The 24513-nt window shown below is 37.3% G+C and overlaps 1 protein-coding gene across 1 annotated transcript; it reads left to right on the top strand.

The window, feature by feature from the left end:
• The first annotated feature begins 10373 nt into the window (after positions 1–10373).
• LOC139967476 (uncharacterized) lies at positions 10374–23539 on the top strand. Its single transcript, XM_071971339.1, has 11 exons — positions 10374–10525; positions 14641–14746; positions 15470–15657; positions 15946–16162; positions 17088–17184; positions 18043–18610; positions 18969–19070; positions 19625–19754; positions 21131–21232; positions 21864–21983; positions 22723–23539. The coding sequence occupies exons 2-11, from the start codon at positions 14657–14659 to the stop codon at positions 22819–22821; spliced, it is 1713 nt and encodes a 570-aa protein (XP_071827440.1). The 5' UTR covers positions 10374–10525; positions 14641–14656; the 3' UTR covers positions 22822–23539.
• Positions 23540–24513: the final 974 nt, after the last annotated feature.

Here is a 24513-nt window from a genome sequence, read left to right as displayed (position 1 = left end):
CTCCAAGAATTAAGCAGTAGATATCCCTACACCTCCCTTACAAGCATTATGGTCAAGTGGTTAAGGCAAATGGACTGGCGATCTAAGGATTCAGGTTCAAGTCCTGGCCAGATTATTACCATGTGTCCTTGAGGCAAGGCACTTCATCTCTGTGGCCTCTCTTCACCCAGGTGTATAAATGAGTACTTGCGAGGTACAGAAACTTGTAAATTTAGTTGTGTGTGCAGGTTTGTGGCTTCACCTTATGGAAGTCCCCAGGAGGACTTGAGATGTGGTGCGCTGTAGTGGCCCATACGGAGGGATTGCTTTGAATTGTGCACACTTTGGTGTGTGGGCGCGTGATAAGTCACCAATGACCAGGGGTTAAAGTGTGTAGAAGTGTGAGGTGGGACTTGGCCTTAAAAAAGACTGTAAACCTTCAAGTTTGACTTAACAACTTAAGAGCATCACACAATTTGTGGAATAACTCATATTCAAATATGTGAAAAGAAGCTTTTCAGGAGTATTCATTTCAGCTTAAAAGAATGAAAATACTTGATAGTCATTTTATGATATGTACAGGGTAATTTCTCAAGAATTAGTCATGGCTCATATATAACAAGAAATCAATGATAATATGAAGTGATGACAGGAGGTTTTTTGAACAGTTTACAACATGCCACTCATCACACACTTAAAACTGTACACTTGATTAAATTCATCTTGCTCTAAACCTATTTCAAGACTGAATTCTGCAAGCTCTGTGCTAGTGCCATTAATAACATGATCAGTTTCCAGTATCATGTGGTATATGTACTACCTGTTATCTTATGCCGGACCTTGTTCTCCTCGACTAGCGGCTGTACCCGTTGGTCAGACGGTAGCAGTACCTGCAAGTTCTGCAATCTGTCTGTCGGCATTCTTGCTTTCTATGTCTCATAGAATCTGAAAGAAGATACATCAGAAGGGCTTGGTTAGGTGTGTGTTATATGAAGGCCATAGTTATTGATGTTCATATTTGAACGTAATGTAATGGAAAAGAATGAACGGCACTTGCTATCTTTGATAGTATCATTTTTACTACAATATATGTAAATATGATTGAATATATATGGATTTTAATCTGACTGTAAATATTGAAAAGGTCTTTAATGAGGATGATCTTTAATTTGATGAAGCAATGCATGCATATAAACATCATATAGATCAGTAACAACTAAGTAATGTTCAACCTTAGAAAGTGTCATAGTCGGATCAACTTTAACTTTAAGCTAAACTTGATAGGTTTCTTAAAATCAGAAAGCCAACTGATCAATTTAAACCTTAAATGACCTTTGACCTCCAACAATTTCAATAGGGTTCTAGTACTCACCAAGTGAGCACTACATGTCAAGTAAGACTTTCAACTAAGATTTACTTTGTGAGTTATTGTGTTTTACAAAGTTTTCATGCTTGTACACTGTTAATCTCATATGACCTTCACCAATTCCAGTAGGGTTCTTGTATTCACCAGGTTAGAATTGCCTACCAAGTATGAACTTCAACCATGATGTTGTGTTGAAAATGATGTTTTTCATACTTGACCACTGTTCATCTCAAATGACCTTTGACCTTCACCAATTTCAGAAAGGGTTCTTGTGCTCACCAAAGGTGATACACATATTATCATTTGACTTAATCCAAGCTTCACCGTTCTGGGAGCCTCATATTTACAAGGTTTTCAGGCTTTGACCTCTGTTGAAATCAAATAACAACCAGGGGACATCATCATTGCATGGATAGTTTTTGCATTTTGAAATAATAGAAAAGAAAACAAAGATCCCCTTTTAATGATCAAAATAGAATTGACATCACTCGTCGAAGTTATCGTATCACGGTAAACAAGCTAGTAAACTTCTGTAACAAACAGGGTTACCTCTCCATAGACTTTATAACCCATTGAACAAACAAACAAATCGTGCAAAAGTCAATTGAGATAACCTCCGTCAATAAGTAAAATGGATTGCAAAAACAGGATATATCAAGAAAACAAAGGAATTCAAGGTCACAAAATTTGAAAACAATTTTGTTTGTGGGGCTTATGAGTAGAAAATGATAGTGTGGAGCCAAACTTCAAAAAGAGGAAGTTCTTAGAGTCTTGGCAATCACATCTTCTCAGTATTAATGGGAGGTTACAGTAGGACACTACTACACTTTTGTGTCCTAACATGCCAGATAATGGCTCAGATAGAAGAATTTTTCTCCCCACCCTCTCCTCCCCCACCCCTCCAAACAAACTTACTGCACACTCTTGCAACGACTCATTTGTTCGGAATTGTTTGTTTATAAATATAGTAAAAAGACATCCTTTCATATCATATTCATGACTACATGACTACTATTTATTATGTACCATAATTTTATTGTTAATTATCGTTCAAGTCATTGTTTGATTATAAATTATTAGATCACAAAGTCCCTAAATTTGTGTGAACTGGTAATGAGCTACCTATAGCACAATAAGCTGTGTAGTGATTTTTAGTAAAAAGAATGTACTAGAATTCTATAACCTACTTTCACAATCCCTTGGGATAAAGGTTAATTATCAAAATAAGGGTCCCCCAGTAAGCAATACTTTATTGACAGCAACAATTTGCGATGAAACACAGTACAGTGGCCAACTACAGATGCTAATGACTTGTTTGTGATGAACAGCTAATACCTCGTCTGACATACTGAATAACACTATAAAATTAATACCGTTTGCTGTAAACCTTTCATCCCCTACAATAGCATTTAAGTTCTTATAACTTCTGCAGCAAATAATATAGTAAATATACTACTAGAGTATACTCCCCCCCTCCAATAAAAACTGACAGTACATCAAATACTGTGATTAACAGTGGCTGTTTCTAATTAAGAAGCTATGTGTGAATCTTAACATCATCATGGAATGAAAGTTAAAGTGAAAATACAAACATGCAGGATGTATATTTGAGCAGAGAGAGGAATTTAAAGTAAAAGAAAATTCCTTTTGTTTGGAAGGGGTGGGAGGGGGGGGGGGATTAATGACTGTTGAGATTTTTGTTGATATGGATAGCTATGATATCTATCACAACTTTAGATAATAACTTAAGACTTTCTAAATGACTCAAGTAGCCCAGCTATGCCTTCATGTATTCAATTACTCCAACTCGATCCCAACTTTATGGAATGCCAGGTTGTTGTCTACAGGATGCAGAATATTAAAGTTAACTTGATTGATATTTCATTCATGATTTGAATGATTTCATGGTGCAATAATAACCTGTGATGCCATACATCAAGTGCTATACAAAACTCATTTTACTTTGAAATTGAAATGGTTATTCAACTTGAAATAATAGTATGAACTTAGCCTAAAGCCTATACTTTGTATTCTTTCATTTTTGTTTTTGTAAAGGGGGCCTGCTGGTAAAAGCTCTGCTTCTTCAGTCCTCCTCCACCTCCTTGTAATTTAATTATTCACCATTTTATTTATATATATTATGTGAAAATAAATCAAACTCTATATGCTAGTATGTTGCACCTAGCTTCACGTTAAGACTTACCATACAGGATACAATTTAGTGTTCAAAGTTGGAGTAGCAGTTTCAAAGGCTCTAAACTTTGTCACAGAGATTTTGTGCAAAACCTGTGCACATCTTTGCACTTGCATATTACCAGTAGGCTATGCCCATTTTGCAATGCTATATAAATTATTCAATACATGTACTACTACTACATAAAGTAGGCTACTTGTCCATGTGTCACTTCTGCCAGGACCTATACCTTGATATTTTCAAGTTGCCTTAGTTGATAAATAAATGCAAAATAATTCGGCCTAACTTAAACTAGGCCCATATGCATACTCTGCAGATTTGAAACCTCACTTCGCCTCCGGAAATGCCAGTCGCAGTCTTCAAACGAACTAGCTTTGGTCTACTGTATGTATCACCACCACGACTGCAACTTCACTGTAGCTAAGCGGATTCAAAATATAATAAAACCCACTGTGACTGAGCCTTCACCCTGAACAGAGGCTCAGGGTGAACTTGGCCATGTCGCTTTTATGAAAACTTCTTGTTTACATTGCAATGTTCTCACACAAAAAAATGGCAAATTCACCGCGACCGCGCGCTTAACTCTCAACATTATTTACACTTCATACAAATATGATTTTACTTAACTGAAGTCTAATGATAACTCCCATTCGCTTTTCTGTTATTAAGTTTTACTTACGTAGAAAGTACAGTTAGGCTACACTTATTAAATTACAACTTAGGCTAGTTACAACTACAACGTGAGACGCAAATGTTTCGTTTCCTCTTCAAAATTCCTTCATTTGCAAAGAATTGTTGACAGTCTCTCATCTTGACTGCATTCCACAACCTACTATTTAACCTAAATGGAGAACCGCAGTATCGGAATATGGAGACGACTGGCAAGCGAATACTTGGTCAAGCCAGTGGCAGGGAATTATTACGGCGTATGTGATTTTTGACCCTTTCACTGAACACTGAATCCAAATGATGAACCTATACTTCGATCATTCAAATTGTTGATGTTGATGATGCATTCTCTAACTCGCCGAGGTTAATTGTTACACCTATAGAATTAATCAAGCTTTTTCAATACGAATTTTATTATGGCTATCATGAAACACACATTTGAAACTGCGCACGCGCATTGAAAGAGAACAGGGAGAGAGAAACTCAGACACCAATTATTGGAACACAGTCCGGAGAAGAAGAGAAAACACAACAATTAAGTTGCAATGCCAATTTCTGAAACGAAAGCTGTTTATTGCATTCGTGAAAAAAATGTTAAAACAATGAACTTGTGTTCTAATATATTAATATAAAGATCATATACAACAGGTATATATTCAGCAAACACAAAAACGTTATTAAAACGTTTCGTCTTTTGTTTTGATAACGTTGTTTGTGGTGTAATAAATATGTCACGAAAACATTTTCAGGCTATTATTTCAAAACGTTTTTTCGTTAAAACATTAATATAACATTAATATCTCATAAAATGGTTATACCGACGTTTTTATAACACCACATTTAACGTTATAAAAACATATTTTAGAGGCTCTTTTAAAAATGTTATGATAGCGTTTTGTGCTAACTCGAGTACAAATAAATGCATCTGTTTGGCATGAATTAAATATATTGAAGAAAGCTGAGTAATTTACTTTGTTTTTCCATCGGCGTTTTATATTAAGACAGAAGGGGAGAGAGAAATGGGGTTGGGGGTGGGGAGTTGGGGAGAAAGATACGTAGGCTCTCGCGGTAGATTTAGGAGAATTGGAGTTGTGCAAGTGACTTTTCCACGCTCGTTCACTTTGCTATATGGCAGGCTTGGCAAATTTATTATGTATAACACACAGATATTCCAAAGACGGTATTTCTCATACCTCTTTTTTTATCGCTGGTAGCGAGTTCATAGCACGAAAATAAATATCCGAAATGTATTTTTAAGTCCTGCTTGGAGTCATGAGGACCCGTCGGCTGAGACACTTCACTTTTCAGATATTTAATGTTCCCTGGTAGGAATATTGTTACTATACAGTCCTCATTTGCATAACAAAGAAGTGTAACAATCCTAATAAATATTTACAATATTTTATCATGTAAACATCATTTATAAACGTATATAATTCCAGGTACCATACAGTAACGGTTCCGTGTTTGTCGTGTTGCAATTCCTAAACGAGATTATTGAAATAAGGGAAGGTCCCACATGTAATACGTTTCACACTTTAAACTAACTGAAAAAGGGTGGCGATAATTACTGTAGCTGCACGCAACTACAAGGGCGTAGGAACCGGTGGAGGGCTGGGGCGCCAGCCCCCCATTGAAAAATATGGTGGGGCGGGAGTATCATTCCGCCCCCGCGCTTCGCAAGTCATAAAACCCCTTTTTCATTTCCAAATGAGAAAAAAATCTCATTTGGAGCACCAAATTGCATCTAAGGCCAGGTGAAAATGCTAAATTATTTACAAAATGGAGTGGGTCTTGAAGTGTGCTATATTGCACCAAATTGCATCTGAGGCCACCTGGAAATGCAAAAATATTCCAAACGGGAGGGGGACACCCCCTCCCCTTAGACCCCTCCCCCATGCCGGCCATCAGTCTTCAGCCCCCCCCCACTCAAAAGTACCTTCCTACGCCAGTGTGCAGGTATATATAGGAGATGGGGGTGTGGCTGAGGGGAAAAAGGTTAGCTTATTTGGCAGAAGACCAACTTATCCCTCCATTGAAACCTAGTGCACACTTTACTAATATAGTCTCCAGCATCGGTGAAAACTAATCGTTCGTATATAAACAGGACGCAACGTTCCTCTTTTCCATCATATGTCCTGCGACTTTCTGTTGCCGCCACTACAGGCCACAAGAACAAACTAGTGAGGATCACATTTGGACTATAACCTTGAGTTCTATATTTCTCGTCATTTATTTGGTTAGTATATCAAGTATGATGAAGTATATCTATGTTGTGATTGTACAAACCGTCTATACATCCACTATGCGTTTGGGCCGCACAATTAGCTATGTTGTTTATAGATGTTTTTGCTGCATGCAATGTCGCAAAATGATTGGGCTGTAATTTTTAACCTTCTTTAAAAAATCTACACATAGGCGGTCTACATAACATATACTCGTCACATATGTATACTGTCAATTAAGGTTTACCTTGGTTTATCTCATACTTTGCACATATATACGAACCATTGGGCAGTTCTGAGCAAACGATATATATATTACGTAACAATTAGTAGCATTATTGTATGTATATTACTGTGCATTTGCAACTATCCACCTGCAATTTGTCATTCCAATGTTAGAAATTGTCTGATATGTACTGAGACATTTTAATATTTGCAAACAAGAGATCACAGCAATGCCACCAAGTTTAATTGTTGTATCTTTTTTCTTTTTTTTTTTTTCTTTTGTGTGCGATGACCATGATAGCATGTCGATTTAAATCGATGATAAGTAAAATAAATCGATGATATGTCGAAGTAAACTGGTATATGTCGATTTAAATCGATGATATGTCGAAGTAAACTGGTATATGTCGATTTAAATCGATGATATGTAGAATGAAACTGGTATAAGTCGAAGGAAACTGGTATAAGTCGAAGGAAACTGGTATATGTCGATTTAAATCGGTATAAGTCGATCTCCCATGATTTGAGACTGATGGCCCGCCATAAGACACGGGTATCAACTTGTTGCGCAATAAAAGTTGCGCTGTCGATTTGGGTTGATTTGCAATAGAGCAATGTCCTAATCAGCGCAACTTCTCAGAAGCAACCATGATTCGCGTGATTTTAGTTGCGAGTTGAATCGCGTGTTGAATCGCGCAGATGTGACCCGGCCTTAACACACAGATCGTTCGTTCAGTTCCTCATGATGCAATAACAAAAATGCAATAGGAAAAAAAAACATACCCTTTAAATATTTATGTTCTTTGTTAGATGTTTTACATTTTTTTTCCAGTGGCGAATGGGGTGTTGAATGCATGTCATACAAGGTTAGTCGGTTGTTTAAATGAATCACGAATAAAATGTAATGGTTAGTTTTTGGAATTTATAGAACAACGGATTACCATAACATATAGTGAGATACCGTATATGCGTTATGGTATAGATCTAGTAAAATTACACGTGTGCCGTCGTCCAGAGGCGGATCCTGAATTTTAAAAAGGAAAACGGGAGGAACGGGGGCCTCTCCATGGGGGGGGGGGGCTACAAGAATAATTAAGACCTGAAATGGTGAACCGAAGCACATTTATGCTCTAAACACTTAAATACATATTAGGTCTGCTAATAAATACTTTATGTTTCTTTGTAAGGTTGGAAAGGGGGAGTGTGGGGAGGGGTCTAACCCTCCACACCTACCTGGATCCGACCTGGATGCTTTCAATATATCAGAATATAAGTAAAGTTGAGTATTGATGTGCGGAAATGGACTTTGTTACTTTGATATTCATGCCTCATTTATTAAGTTAGTTATAGAAGCGATACCCACCAAGGCCACCATGCAAAGTAGTCTCAAGTAGTCATAGTTTATTTTAACTGTGTTTCGTAATGGGAACAATAAGTTGGAAGTAATTTACATTGTCAATAAGGAAGTTAGTGTTTGTTAGTGCTTGTTACTGCTCGCTTGTTTTTAGATTCGTTAGTATAGATTATGTATGAACCGACAGTGTAGGCTAAGTATTCAATGTAGTTTTACTTTTTATTATCTACCTATATTTACTTCGTTGTTGAATATCAGAAACTGATTATACGAATTCCCAGGTGCCCAATTACGTTCATATCTATAATAAGCATTGCATTTTATACGTTACAACTTATGTCGAAAGGTCTTCAATGTCGTTTTCAAAGTTGCAAAATAAAATTGCACCATTTGGGATCCAAGCATGCATGTACCCTTAATTTGAACCAAGATTTCATAAAGGGGAGTGGGTAACCATTCCCGTAGACCCAGGCTACCATGGAAGACTAAACATCTTAGCCATCAGTATGGAGGCGGTGGCACCCATGTACGTAATATACTGTAAGACTATCAAACTGTGGAGTTCTCTTCCCCTTATAGTATACATGTATTGACCCCCCCCCCCCCCCCGCTCAACCCCTCCTACTACCCATTGGCGTGAATAGGATTTTAAAGGTGTGTGGCTTCTACATTTCCACCAACTGATGGAGGTAGAGCCAGAGGGGAATAAATGACTCTATAAAGGAGGAGATTGGTCCCTGGGGTCGCTGTCGTCGACTCCCGTGAATGGGGTATGGGAGGGGGGGGGCCTCTGCTGCAACAATGAACAGTTATATCAGCTAGTACATTAACAGGTATGCGTAGACTATATTTAGTGACTCTAAACACACGGTAATGCTAATAACTATTTTTTCTTCTCGTGTGTGTGGTGTGTGTGAGTGAGGTTAGAAAGATGTGCATACCGGTAGAGTGGTATTAATCTTATAATACCTTCAATATGATTCATTTCATATGTTAGTTTTTTAACATTTGCATCATGGATGTTAGCTGTCAATGAAATATCTTTATGAAGCTTCCCTACACGCCTATCCTTATTTTGATGACACTGGTAGAATATATGGGCAACTGACGTACATGTGACGTCAGTCGGCTAGAGCAAACAGATTCTAAACAACTCAAAACAATTCAAAAAGTCAACCATCCTTGGACCTATTGAGCACAACAAGAACGCCCACTTGTAAACCACCTAATTAAATCCTTTTTTTCCCGTTCATATCTACTAAATATTAAATGAGTTCACATTGGCCGTGAGACACAATCAGACACTTTCATATTACTTTGAAGAAACAAAACAGTACTCCTCTTAACACTTTTAGACAAAGAGGGGGACCCTTTAATATGATATGCTAAACATTGAATAAAATTATACCTAAACAGGAGAATTTGTTATTTGATTTGAAAGTCTCAACGGTTAGATGTTCCTCCACACATTGAAGAAGTTTATATAAAGGCTTTTTTTTAAGTTTCAGAAATTTCAACAGAGAGGCTATAATATACAGTGGGCTAAATTCTGTAATGTGTTTCTTTTCCCGTGGCTTCGTTACTTTGTGTGATTTCCTTTATAATAGAAGGGATACTCGTGATTAAAATATGATGCTGGGTGGTGGTATACCATTATGTAAGATACTCTAGTGAACAAGACTGTTTTTGTTGTTGTTGTATTTTTGGACAAATGCATATAATAGGCAGTTCAGGATGAACGCCCTTTGACCTCTATCAGGTGTTACGATTACATCAACTCTTGATTGTGTTTTGCAGACACAATCGGGAAATATGAAGCTACCATGTGTACCTACCTGTTATAGTTACGGGGTCCCTTGACATTGGGGGTAGGCATAAGAGATGATTTGTAGCTTACTTTTTCATTTCCCAAAGTATACTGGAAGATTCGTTTTCTTTACTCTAAAAGTTGCTCCAAGCTGCAACAGTTCATATATTTTTTATAATAGTCTAATAATGAAAAATGAGAATGAGGATGATATTGAGAATAATAATGAGAATGCGAATAATAAGAATAATAAGAATAATAGCAAATGTGTAAAAACCAAATCATTCCTTGACATTTCAAGGGTAAAAAATTTATGTAGAAAATCACTTCGTTTGTTATAGAGGAAAATAAAATTCAGATACTATAACTTTGATGCAATCAAATTTAGTTCCCCCTGGCCAATTGACTATAAGTCAAAGTGGCGCATGCGTACTAACTACATGCATGGGGAGATTTCTTTACAGCAAATCTCCCTCATTGCTATATGTTTTGACATCAGGGGTTCTCCCTTTGGAATTACCAACTTGAGTAAGTAATCATGTATGAATGAGCTATGTACATACGAGTAGGCCCTATGTATAAAAAACTTCTACTTTGACTTTTCGCTCTCATTAGGTGAATCTATCCAAACAGAAGCAGACGCAATTTAACATTACACTTCAATTAACTGCTAGTGCGGGTTGCGAAACATACTGGCTTAAAACAGGTGAGATTTTATGAGTAGTTTTTTACAAGTATCATCAAATCCTATTGTTGTCCATAAAAAAATTTCATTGAGCAACGTGCGATAGGATATTTTGTTTGTTTGTCATTTGGTTCATATTTTGTTTGTTTCTTCACTTCGAGTATTGGATTAGGATGTCCCATTGAAATCCATCTCGTTTGATTGGAACTATAAAAGAACATCATTGTATAAAGATCCATATTTTATGGTAAATATCATTTACCGGGGTATCACTCTATATAGAATTAAATAATACTATTAACTCAGTTAATCGTAGGAAGAAGAACAAACAGACACTGTACTGGTGTATTTAACTTCAAGATGTAACGTATACATTAAGCCTATAGAGTTGACCTCTGTGAATATATTTGATGTGAAGAATCAAATTATATACAGTTAAATGTTTGTAAAAAAAGGAACAGGACTGAAGCTTACCTTAAAATTTAGTCCATATTTGACAGGAATATGTAACCCCCAACCCAACAAAACCCCAAACCCACCCCACACCTTTTATACTGCCACAATATTCTGACGGTTTCCACGAGGAATTATTGAGAACGAAGTGAATATTGTTTCCAAGTTTGCCCTGAGTATGATTTATCAATTTATTTAATTATTTTCGATGACTCGGTAAAGAGCTGCAGGTTGGTACTCGGAATCATTAATGTACTTGGTATGAAGGATCACATTTTATGCTGCCCGTATATATAGGCTGTATATTATCTTTGTATTTAGTCTATATAAGACCTTCGTTCGTGCCTGTATTCCTATACTTGGAAGCGCGTAGCCAGGATTTCATCTTGGAGGGTGGGGGGGGGGGGCGGGGCAGATTCATTTTATTGACCTGTCAACGAGAACGTTTTGCGCTATCTGCCTGGAGTCCAGGGGGCCCTGGATTAAGTTATATTGAAATGTTGAAAATACTGGATATGATTCGCCTGATATTGATTCGTTGGGTAGAAATTATAATACTGACTCACTCAAAATAGAAGCTTAATAGTTTGAAGTTGTACTTAGATTACAGCCTACAGCAGGGTTCCCAGTTTTTCTCGGTGGCACAACCGGCCAAATCGAGTGAATGAAGGCCAAAAATATTTTTTGTTCGATTTCTGCCCCTATATAAATAGGTTACAAGTTGTTAGTTTGTCTTCTTTTCGATAGGGTGACTCTATGCGGGCTAAACCGGCGTAGATAGCGTCTCAAAAGTGTGAGGGGACAAAAGTCTTAGATATACCGCTATGCCTATAAAATACATATTTCGTCATATATGGGAATTGAGATATTCCAATTTCCACACTTCTGAAACGTTGTATGAGATCTCTCTATGCTGTTTTCCAAATTCTCCCCGCTCATGGGAACCCCCTTCCCCTTTTTCCTCTGTCTCTCTCTCTCTCCACTTCTCGCTCTCTTTATCTTTTCCCCGTTTGTTTGAACCTTTTGATAAAAAAATTGGGCTTACATAGAGGAATAAGTGAAATATGACCATGCTTTACCATGATGGTACTTTTATTTCATAGAGTCTGTCCGGGAGGTGGGACGATGACCATCCCAATCCCACCCCTCTCCTCCCCCTTGTCCAACATTTAGCCGCTCACACCGTGTAGCCTATACCGTTGCCGCGCAGACACTGCTTTACTGGCCCACATCATGCAGGCATGATCCCTCGCGTTTTGGAGTTTTCATTTAGCCATATACATCACAAATTTCATAGATTAAAGTGAAAGCAATTTTTTTTTCTTTTTTTCTTTTAAAATATGGTGTCTGCAAGAGGGATAGGGTGGGGTGTTGCAGGAAGAGGTGATTACACATTTCTCAAGGGATTGTCCCACACTTTGAAACCCTCTCAGTCCGGCACTGTATATTTCCTCTTTATGGCTTCCGTGACATTTCTTGGTAAATACGTGCCTATTATAGTCAAGTCAGAAAAATAACGGAAACTATATACGCTATAGCTACTACCAACTACAGCCTACCTATAACACCCACTGCCATTATGCATCCTTACGCGCTAGGCCTATCACGTTATGCATGTAAAGAGAATAGAAATACCTTTAATATCGCACTGTCATCCCTTTCATTATCTCGTAATTTCAAATATCTCGTAATGTCAAATTAACGTCCCATCATTCTCCTCAAAGAATATACACTATACATACTATCAATCCATGTGCCAGAAACGATATCTTTTTGATCCCTAAAATTTGGTTCCGTGTAGTAATTGGCATATTAAAGGTATACCTACATAGCATGCAGGGTACGAATACATTGTTATACACAATGCATATATAATATGAACTATCGCACCTTCAGATTGAAATAAAAGGGGGCGTGTTGTATAAGCAAAGCTATTGAAACGAGGGTATTTGGAAAACCATTCACCGAGGCTATAGGTAGATGATTTACTTAGAATGCACCTATTGTTTGTATTAGTATCATTGGTTTACAGCTCCTTTTAACTATATAGCAGTATACATCGGTCCAGGTATTTTGAGGCTGAAGAACGGAATATTCTTGATTTTTTTTTGGTGATCTTTAGTTTTAGTGTCAAACAAATTCAAGCAAGGGATACGACCTTTACCTTACAATTACATATGTTACGATTGAAAGTTAGATGGCGTCTTATAACACTGTCCGTATATCCACTAAGCTTATCACTATAATCCCCATCGCATTTCGGCCTCAGTTAATACCTGCATGTGTAGTATATGTTCCTGGACTTCTAATGAACTCTTTGGTACACTTTTGACAATGATGACACATGAATCACAGTCTCGATGTAAAGACAGAGTGGATCAGTCAAGTACAGTAAGGTTTTCTTGACCAGGTGCCATTCCTGTGAAATGTGACTTTCCTTAGAAATGTATAATAAATCCCAATCTCCTCACCGGTCCAGTGTTGTTAATTACCGCTTAAACATTCCTCGTCACCCCTCCCACCCCCACCCAATTCTCATGAACTCCTGTTTAATATCTTAATATCACTTGTGACCGACGCTCACTAGAGTTAGTAACATATAGCTGATTGCTTTAGTGAAAGGTTTCCATCTTGATTCCCCGTGCCCACCCACAAAAGTGAGAAACTATTCTTTTGTGAATATCCACAATGTTGACTATACTCTTTAGAGAAGTCACTCGATCGATTAGAGTGAAATTCGCTCCTCTAAAAAGTTCATCAAGTTGGATAGCCTATACTCCCATAGAGTTATTTTTCACTCATTGGAATTACCAATAACCGTACCAAGAAACGACTGAGCGTAAAATAAGGATTTGCGATAAAGGTAGTATACGGTTACGTTTTATAAACGCTACAAGCAAAGATAAAAAAAACCCCAAAAAACATATATAGGAAACGACTGTCATCGAAACAATACGAAAGAAAATGAAGAGAAATACTATAGAAAAACAAAGTAAATAACACAAACAATACGGCTTGAGGTAGAACTAGTAATAGTGACAAAGAAAACAATCTGGAAAATCCTGAACAATGCCTTCTCGATTGACTTGAGTTTTCTTCATTTCTAAAGAGGGAAGGGATGGGGGGGGGGGTGGGTGCGTGGATGGGACATGTAGGCCTACCAACATTTCTTCCAGACTTCCGAAGAAAAGTTGAAATCATGAATTTCCAGATTTATAGATATATGGGTTTCAACTTTATGAAAATCATTGTAGTTTGATAAATGCTTAATGTAATACTGGTTAACTGTAATGTCATGTGTTTAACTGCCAATGTTCTTTGTTCTCAATATTTCATGAAAATGCAATTTCATTCTAGAAATATAACTTTCCCCTGTGTATAAATTATTTAAACGATACAAGAAATTCTATAAAAAGAGGAACAAAAAAAAACACATTTTCAGTTCAAGTACCACAAAAACAGCATTCATGAGAAGTTGCCCGATACTTTGGGCAAATTATCTCCATATTTGAAGAAAATCGTATCTTTGCCATTGAAAATATTATGAGGATGTGGATTTTATCTGAACATGTGGAACACTTCTATTGATTTTGTTAAGCAAGCATTTCCAGTCGGCGGAATATCTCTTTACGGTTTTTCTCCAATTATTTAAGATTGTTTGTAATTTTCTCTCGTTTCGACAGGGACATATTAATCAAAATGCCCGGAAGCAACAACGATTACATTCAAAATGAATTTTGGAAAGAGGAAGTGGAAATCGTGGATATGGACGGTAGCAATATCACCAAGGTAACTATAGCACTTGTTAATTCCTGTGGAGTTTGTCATTTGTGACAAACTGCCTCTTTATTCCCTCGCAAAGAGTTCAAATAACACGCGCCTTTTTATACTCTACAACATACAAGTGAATAATGAATCATACCGTGTGTAACAAATCGATTGAAATTAACGATCGATTGAACTAGATTGGAAAGTATAAGATATCTTAAATACATTCACCCTCCCCCCCCCCTCCCTTTAACTTCTAACTTCCTTGTCCACTTCCTGTCCCTCGCAGATATAGTCATGAATTCAGAATGGTGTTCACCAGTAAAAAAAAATTCAGACATATTATGGAAAGGAACAGAAAAAGGTTTAAAATTTAAACAAAAATCTTGCTAGAAAGATCTTACAAATATAACTGAGGATAATGAAAACATTTGCTGACGAATGGTGGCGCACTGAAAGATCGTCAGCTTTGGCCCATTTTTGTTTTTTTAGCAAGCTAGATATTTGCTAAAAAGCCTAGCGGGAGGTCTGACCTATACCAAGATATTCGAAGGCATCTATAGGAGTATCTTATTGTACAATTAAAACTATAAAACCCCTCAGACAGGAATGCTATAGCCGAATAAGTTTGATTGAACATCTTGTTTTACTTTTCTAGTATTTTTTATATATTTTTTTTATAGGGCAATAATTATAATCTTTGCATGAAGTGTAAAACTGGATTCACTTTTGTTGTTTTTACAGACCCATACCAGGACTTTGGAAATGACTAGAGCGCTGGAGCAACCAACCCTTCTTCTTTCAAAAAAAGGAAAAGTCAGAGAGAGGTTGCAATTTATAAATGTTTATGAAATCGAGATCTCCAGACCATCAAACTTAATCCAGTTGGTATGCTCCAATGAAGAGATAGTGACACTCCGTGTAAAATCAAGGTAAAGTTTTTACTTCGTTTACCGTTTGGACGGAGCAAACTTACACCGTGTTGGTGTAACACGCCGTTTCGTTCAGTTTTGTCAGAGTGTCATGTTCGTGAAACTTGCCAATCAGCAAATGCAAGTTATGTTGATATGTTGTCAAAGTATAGGTATAACTAATGTTCACGGGGGTAACGCTGCAGCAACTCGACAAATTGGCAACTTTTCTTCAAGATTGTGCTACTATACCCAAATTACCCCTGACATTAACCTAATATACACTTTATATTGACTTTGGTGATACAGGGCCTCTTTGGAAAGATGGCTGGACCACTTGAGGAAATCCTTGCCTATGGATTCCAGGGGAAACAGTTCCGATCATTTCCGTGGGAGAGCGGCCACTGAGAATCACAAGTTAAGAGGGCGGCACTCCAGAACGCCCAGGGACAACGCAGAAGTTCAATCAGTGCATTATCCTGAACGCACTATCATATCACCACCCACTAATGCCCAGAACCTTATGGTAAGATGTTATATGTTCTTCACTAATGTTTACATAAACATCAGTATTTGCCTTTGATCCTGTCGTAAGAAATTAAGAGTCAAAACAGACCTATCCTGGTTGATGCAGTCCCTTCAGTCCGAACATGTTTAATTTTTACTATAAAAGTCAGTTTTGTGATATAGTATGTTTAGTTAGTTACTATAAAAGTCAGTTTGTGATATAGTATGTTTAGTTAGTTACTATAAAAGTCAGTTTGTTTTATACAGTATATGTTTAGTTAGTTACCGTACTATACAATTAGTTCGTCATATAGTACGGTTAGATAGTTACTATGTAGTTCCTTTGTTATATAATATGTTTAGTTAGTTACTATATAGTCAGTTTGTTACGTAATATGTTTAGTTAGTTACTATACAATTAGTTTGTCATAAAGTACGGTTATATAGTTACTATATAGTTCCTTTGTTATATAATATGTTTAGTTAGTTACTATACAGTCAGTTTGTTATATAATATGTTTAGCTAGTTACTATATAGTTACCTTGTTTGTTTAATATGTTTAGTTAGTGACTATATAGTCAGTTTGTTATATAACAGGTTAAGTTAGTTACTATATGTTAGAGTGGTGAAAACGAAATATCACTGGATGGACACATTCAGTGAAGATTGCTTTGCTCGGCTCGTGTCATCATGGAAACATGAACCATATATTGATATCAAATTATGATGATCATGAGAAAAGATATTCCACAATCAGACAATCAAATTCTCGAATAATGTTTAAAAATTTAATCAAAGTAATTGAAACTTTGTGATCCCACATGAAAATAAAAACAAAGATGATAAGAAAACCAATTTTCTTTCAACCATCAGATAACCCCCCCCCCCCCCCTTTCCCCTGCAGCATACAATATTTCACTTTTAAATTATTTTCCATTCCCAGGCACCCCTGGCAGAAGACGATTATGAAATACCATTTGCAAGTCTCAGATCCAATGACGTGTATCCTAGAAGTACGGATCAGCAGCCGATTTGCCAAGGTAAGAGGACAGGTTTAAATTTGAAGAAAGTACAGGAAATTGAAGGAAATTCGACTGATTAATTAAGAGATCATCTGTCTTACCCTGGCTTAACTAGTTACAAAAACCTCGACCCATCACCCGTCCCCCCCCCCCCACCCATACCACACCCAATGATCAGTTACTATCAAACTAACTTATTTCTCTCAGAATACTTTTGGAAATTTTAATTGGTGTGTACATTTTTACGATACTCAACTTTGAAGCCAAAGGACTGTTGCCATCTGAAGTGAATAAATGTAATGTAAATTCACAAGAATGACTGTAGGACGAAAAAAATACTACCGATGGTTGCAAGAGCTTCGAATATCTTTTCAATGAATAGGTTTTATTTTCCCCAATGTACGTCCTACACGAGATGGACTTCTACTCATGTTAATACCTTATTTTACCATATTACAGTTCCAGGTTTCACTTGAATAGTTTTGAGCATTTTTGTTGTTATTGTTGTTATTGTTGTTGTTGTTGTTGTTGCCTCTCTCTTTCTTTACTTGACATGCGATCAGCCTGTATGGAAAATTAATTAAAATATGATAAAACTTATTTAACGTAAGTAAAATATGTCGGTCCGGGATGTTGTCAATGTAGGCTATTTGAAACAAACACTCAATCCATACAAGAAGAATTACCGACGCCATGCACGTGTCTTAAAAATTGCAAATTGCTTGGAATAACAGGTTAGTTAATGATTTTATAAAACAAGACAACGTCCTCCATGCTGTGATTGGCCCGGTGACATTCATAAGTCAAATTGTATCTTCGTATAACGATATCTGATATTCCATTTCACTCTTGTTTATGTGTATTTTGTTTGACTAGGGGGTGCACCGACAAGTAACCATGGTAACAGTGACTTGCATGCGGTTGTTAGCTTTGAAATTAAAATTGGATCCACTAAGAAGCCCCAACCGCCACCAAAACCTGACAGCCATCGCCGCTGCAATCCACCAAATGGCAACGATGCAAACCAAGGATCCGTAGCCACGTGTGGCTGGAATACATCCAGTAGAGGTATCTGTCTTCCCAATAAAGAGCTTGTCAACGAACTTAGATCGGTTGTTAGTAATAAGAGCGCCAACAGTGGAGACAAACACACACCTTCTATTCGCGCAAACAGACCCTCTTATCGGCCCCGCCCCGCTATGAGATTGCCAAGTAAGCCGAAAATTGAAGAAACGACTGACGGGGACTATGACTCTCTGGCAGCCCAATGCGTGAGTAATGGGAATGCGGCGGCCGACCGTAGGCAAGCTTCAAGGAGAGCACCAGAAGACAGACTACGCATAAAACCAGCCAGCGAGGACCAAGAACCGAGCTCGTCTTCCTCCTCAGACGAAAGTGACGAATCACTGTATAAGAACGTTGGAAATTCTATATATCTAGAACGGTTAGTTGTCATGATTGTTACTGCGCAAGCGTGTGTATTACTAGTACTATTAGCTTCCGGTCAGTTCAAGCAATATTGTAAACATAAAAGAGTACGGCGTGTATATGTACCGTGTATCGCCTATACCTATATTTTAAAAAAAAATCTTCTTTTTCGGTGAGCGATGTTAATGCAAGTTGATCATATTTACGAATTTATGTTTTTAAACCGAGACTTGCAGATCTCGAGTTTTTACAAGACTAGACCTTACACTCTGTCTGTGAGGTCAATCAGTCATACTCAGGCATATAGACGAAGATCACATATCATTTTACTAATTGAATTGTTTCGTTCTACCTGTTTCTTTTAAAAAATTTAGATCAACACTTAGCAGTGAGATGGACAAAGAATCCATTTGTGTGGAAGTCGAAAAATCGAAGTTGCTAAACCTCAAAATAAAAACAACATCAGCTGGACCATGGTAAGTATATTTTAAAAAAAACCGTCAGAGCCTGTCTTAAAGTTAAGCGAGAAATCTCTCTGATTTATGGTTTTCATTCTGTGAACCTATACCGCACAAAATGTCCTGGAATTAGAATGTTAGTTTAATTTTCCAGCTACGATTTTGTGGAGGAAGGCAGAACTGAATCGTTTTGATTGATTTGACAGCGATATATTCAAGCTCGTTACGTTCGTTGTAACGTTGTCTCTTGTCACGCATTTTATAATTTCACATAGCCTATGTTTACATATTGTAACCTTTCAATCCAACCAAACGTTTTGCACGGGTATAGAAATTCATAGTATAGTAAATATAATGTAATGGTTTCCTATATTTTGCTAACCGCTTCAAATGTTTGCTCAATTTCGTGGTTACTGGGGACATTTGTGTTGACCTGTACTACGGTAACAGATTAGTATAGTTTGTTTAGTCACTATAGTATACAAGTGCACCCTTGAAAATTGTGGCAAACTTTTTGTTCATACTACAGCTTAAATATTGCCAATTTCATTCCGTTTTTTTTTCTTACTTAGCATTTCTAAAGTACCTCCTGGTTTACTAAGGAAGCTCTACCTTGGGGATAGAATACTGGATATTAATGAACAGATGATCACCAACACAGACTTTGCCTACTCCATCATTAAAACTTCAAAGAATGACATGGTATGTAGATAAGAAAGAATTATATTGGTTCCGAATCTGTGAAATGGAAGCAAAATATAATTCAATAAACCATCACTAAAACCCGCAATGAGGGGGGGGGGGGGGGTTGGTGAGGGGGGGAGAGCTAGGGTAGCCTAGGTCCCCAAAACATTTGTCTAGTCCCCTTAGAACAGTACACGGGACTCATTATCAAAGAAGTCTAGTTATGCCCCTGAAACAACTGCTCAAACGCCCCATTCCTCCACCCCAGCTTTGAGTTTCGTTGAATACTTTCAATCTACCGTTGTCATGGGCGGCGATCCTGGGGGGGGGGGGGAAGGGGGGATATATCCCCCCATGAAAATGGGTGGAGGGGATGTAATACACCATATCCCCCCCCCACCAAATGCCAGGGATAAGAATATTTTCATGCCTACATTTATGCATCATCGTGAATGTACGGCTCTTTTTTAGCTTCATTTCTCGCCTACCATAAACGCAGTGCGATCTTTTCAAATACACCGTCTTTATAAAGCAAGAATAGTTGACTGTAGGCTTCATTGGCCCTATAACAACAAAATGTATTGTTGCGCCCACGGTATTGATATAGTACATATATGCACCTTCATAGTATTCATATAAGGCCCTATAGTAGGCCTACACACGTACATGTTCCCTCGAACAGCTGCAGGGTAATGCTTAATACACGTTTCACCTGGATGCCCTAGCAATCGGTACCTAGGAATGTAACTATGTGTAATTGTGTATTGCATGTGTATAGGCCTATAATAGCCTGCATGAGGCAATTTTCTTCATCGAATAATATAAAAGAGCTCTCGAACATTCTAACGTAGCGCCTGTTACAAGATTGATTAGGGCAATTTTCCCAAAATAGCACCCGAAATTAAAAAAAAGTATTTTGGATCCTGATTTTGAGATATTTCGGACATGATATCCCTATTTTAAAGTTGGGTATATGCCGCTTGGAAACCTCGGGAAGTGCCGTTTCCGGCCATCTACAGGGTTTGTAAATCCCAAAATTTTCTTGTACGCTTCGCGCCAACTCATGGTGGCGCTACGCTTAGATAGTCAACAAGGTCATATCCCCCCACTCGGAAGTACGGATCGCCGCCCATGACCGTTGTCATCATAATCTGAGGTGGGATGTTCGATATCTGGAATTTAGGTATATTGTCTTGCTGTTTTGTGAGCCATTTCAATTCTTTATTCAGTTAGTTTTATTGCATACCTATAGATTATGGGGGATTTAGCAAACATCATAAAACCTCCAGTATTAAAAAGATTTCGTTTTCTTTTTTTCTTTTTCCTTATCAAACATCACATTTTCTCACAACCATAATACAATAGTTTTCTTCTCTTCCCCCCCCCCCCCAAAGGTCAAAGTGACTGTTAAGAGACTAATTAGGGGGTACTTCGTTGATTTGCACAGAAGAAATCCGGAAGAAGGTCTTGGATTTTCGCTAACTGATGGTCCCGTGGTTAGTATTTGCATCAGCCATGCATCTTATGTTCATCAATCTTGTTTCTACATTAGGGGGACAGGGGGCGGGGGCAGGGGGAGACTTAAAGTAATTTCGATGGACTTTGATAAGTATTAAATTAGAACAAATATGGGTTAATGCGTGCTCAAACTGGTACAAGAATATAAATGTATAGGCCTGTCCCCTTCATTCAAATGTCCACAAAGAATGTCCCTCCCTCGCGCCTTTTACTTTATACATATTTTCTATTTTTGTGAGGCGTATTACTAATAACCATAAAAAGGAACACCTAATTAAGTCTCTTAATACCAGATTTCTCAAAATGTTCAAACAATTTGTAAGGGTACTTTTAAGGTTTCAATTAAGAAAACTATACAAACAATTGCCGGTAGTGAGGAGCACAGGGATAGTGGAGGGGTAGAGGTAGGGCGGGGTGGGGTGAAGATGGGGACGGTGTTGGGGGTAGCATGTGGAGAGGGATTATAACCATTTCCACTAAGCTGTTTGACAATACGTTATATTGATATTCAACGGTTCAATAAATATGTTTTTATTTTTTCATATGATTATGTCTACATGGTTACATAGCAGGCTGTTGATTTTAAGGATTGATTTTCATTGCGTATAGATAGCGAGTGTCAGTCCTGGAACGGACTTTGCTCGGAAAGCTAACTGTGCCATGATGGAAAAGATGGTCATTACTCATGTCAACGGACGATACATACCTTTTAACTCAGAAACTCGACAGGTAAGCTTCGCTCTCGATGTTTCCTTTATTTACAGACTTAGAATCGAATTCGAATCCTTTGATTGCAGTTTTCTGGTTGTATCGTATGGAATGGGGCTTTGGGGGAGGGCAAGGAGGGCGGGGAAGGTGGGGATGGAGGGGGGGGGGTTAGTCTCCAGTCACATGATATGTAATAACTGTTCACCTGTAGTGGTGCAGTACCTGCAGCGTAGAGATAACCAACATGTTTACGAACCCAGGTTAGAACAGGATCGTAGCTAAGTTGTTAGCTTACATGACTCGTATACTGTGTCAATTTCCCGTCCCTCACCTCCCCTTCCCCTTCGCGAGGGACTTTATACCATCGAACGTTAAATGCACAGGGTTATTATTATTATTATTATTAATTTTGTGATCTAGCCTACGCTTTGTTTACAAAACAAGCCTGCGGTATTCGTGCATGAAAATATTTTTAAATTTGCTCAGTCTTTATGAAACGAATAAATTTTGTCAAGGAAAAAAAAAGGAAGAAAGAAAGATACAAAATAGAAAAGAAATAATAAAGACCCTCATCATAATCATCATGTGATTTTAAGGTACATGTCACTAATGCTTTCATAACAGGTAGTGATGGTCTTATAGTGACAACAGCATGACGCTTTAAAGCAAAGTCTCAGCGGTGGCTCGATGATGACGTCAGCTCCTCATCTATAATAGATGTCATATTATGTAAACGTCGCTTTATTTTGTTGTTTTACAGGTGAACATGACTATCAGGGATGCAGGTAGCAGGTTCTTTGTTATTCTTCAGCCGCTCGATTTCATGACGGAGTTAACAGGAAGTGCGCATAGAACCTGAGCAGAAGGGGAATTAGCCACAGTATGATAAGCTGGGAGCTGAGATAGAAAAGGAATCGAAAACACGCAAACACGAATCGTGTAACACAAACACGAATCGTGTAACAGTGCAACCTCTGCGTAGAACCTCTGCGCAACCTCAACTGCGTAGAAGAAAAGCTGGCAATCTTACGTAGAACAGACAGAATTAAAAAAAAAAGTTAAAAAAGTGGATATATAAAAAAATTTATACTAAAAAAATAATAGCCTATAATATATATATATATATATATATATATATATATATATAAATTGCAGTTAACGGTATTGAAAAGGTATTTGTAAAATATTATTTTTAAGAGAAGACAGAAGAGAACTTTCCCAGCGGGTAGTTAACATACCATAATGCCTTAAAGGTTTTGTTAAACTTAACTATGCAACATATAGTATGTAATGTTCTGTAGCCGTAGCATATAACGTCGAGCTTTATAGTTGTATAACATACCGTAGTATGTCACCAACCCATGTGTATATTAGCTTTCTAGTTTTCTTATGTATTACCACTTTTCTTTTCTTGCTTTATAAAAAAAGAAATATATTTTGTAAAAATAAAAAATAAAACTATTTTACAGACAGTCATCTCATATAGCCAAGTTACTTTATCGGTGGGTGGGGCGGGTGATTCTAAAAACCCTCGAATGGTTTATATAAATATATATATACATACATACATATATATATATATATATATATATATATATATATATATATATATATATATATATATATATATATATATATATAATATATATATATATATATATATATATATATATATAAATATATATATATATATATATATATATCCTGAGGTGGCTGTACATATATGAAAGAATCAGAGGCGAAAAATTAGATATTTTTGTATATTGTTTTAGTCCATTTCTCATCGCCACAATTTTGGTCAATTTGAATGATAACCAAGGTGGTATCACATTGTATAGAAAACCTAATTTGAAAGCTCTGTTTTGTGTGTGATCTATTCTATACATAAGTGTAAATACTTGTTTTGTGTGTAAATAAATACAGTACTAGAAGTCGTACTTAAAAAATGTACATAATATATGCAGCGGTTAAATAAACGGATTTTGATACACACATAATTATATATGAATATATACATATATAGCCCTATATATGTTAACTACACTGTCTCATTTTTCTGTGCTGCTTTGACAAACGATAATAGACCATCGTAAAATGTTACAATTGTGCACGCCATTGCATTGGAAGAAGCCATGAACGAATTTCTCAGTCATCTCGACCCTCTTTGAGCAATGAAACAATTTTTTTGCCAAAGGGCGTTCCATGCAAATCTATTCTTACCATCACTAGGTTGGTACATGCTTACACAGAAAAACAGCTAACCATTGATATGACATGAAACACAGATACTCTCTCGCAGTGAAATGTAAGCGGTATATATTCAAATATAACAAGCTAACGTCCTCATCTATTCCAATTAAAACCCGACCGAACTTCATTGACCCTAACTTGCTAGAATCCTCCGGGTTTGCCCCAGCCCCCCCCCCCCGCCCTTCCCCCACATTTTATGAATTTTGTTGACCTCAGCTCTATAGTACATTTAATCAACTGTCATGTTATACCTTCCACATATTGCCTCCCCTCACTCATACGATACACCCAACGCCCACCA

Source organism: Apostichopus japonicus, chromosome 5 (assembly GCF_037975245.1).
Source record: "Apostichopus japonicus isolate 1M-3 chromosome 5, ASM3797524v1, whole genome shotgun sequence".
Lineage (NCBI taxonomy): Eukaryota > Metazoa > Echinodermata > Holothuroidea > Aspidochirotida > Stichopodidae > Apostichopus > Apostichopus japonicus.
Note: the sequence above shows the minus strand (reverse complement) of the source record. Positions and strands in the feature narration are given on the sequence as shown.

Excerpts from the sequence above, each read along its gene's own strand:
- LOC139967476 (XM_071971339.1), top strand. The coding sequence starts at position 14,657 with ATGCCCGGAAGCAACAACGATTACATTCAAAATGAATTTTGGAAAGAG. Across the intron at positions 18,611-18,968 it reads AATTCTATATATCTAGAACG|ATCAACACTTAGCAGTGAGA; the intron begins GTTAGTTGTCAT and ends TAAAAAATTTAG. Across the intron at positions 21,233-21,863 it reads CGCTAACTGATGGTCCCGTG|ATAGCGAGTGTCAGTCCTGG; the intron begins GTTAGTATTTGC and ends CATTGCGTATAG.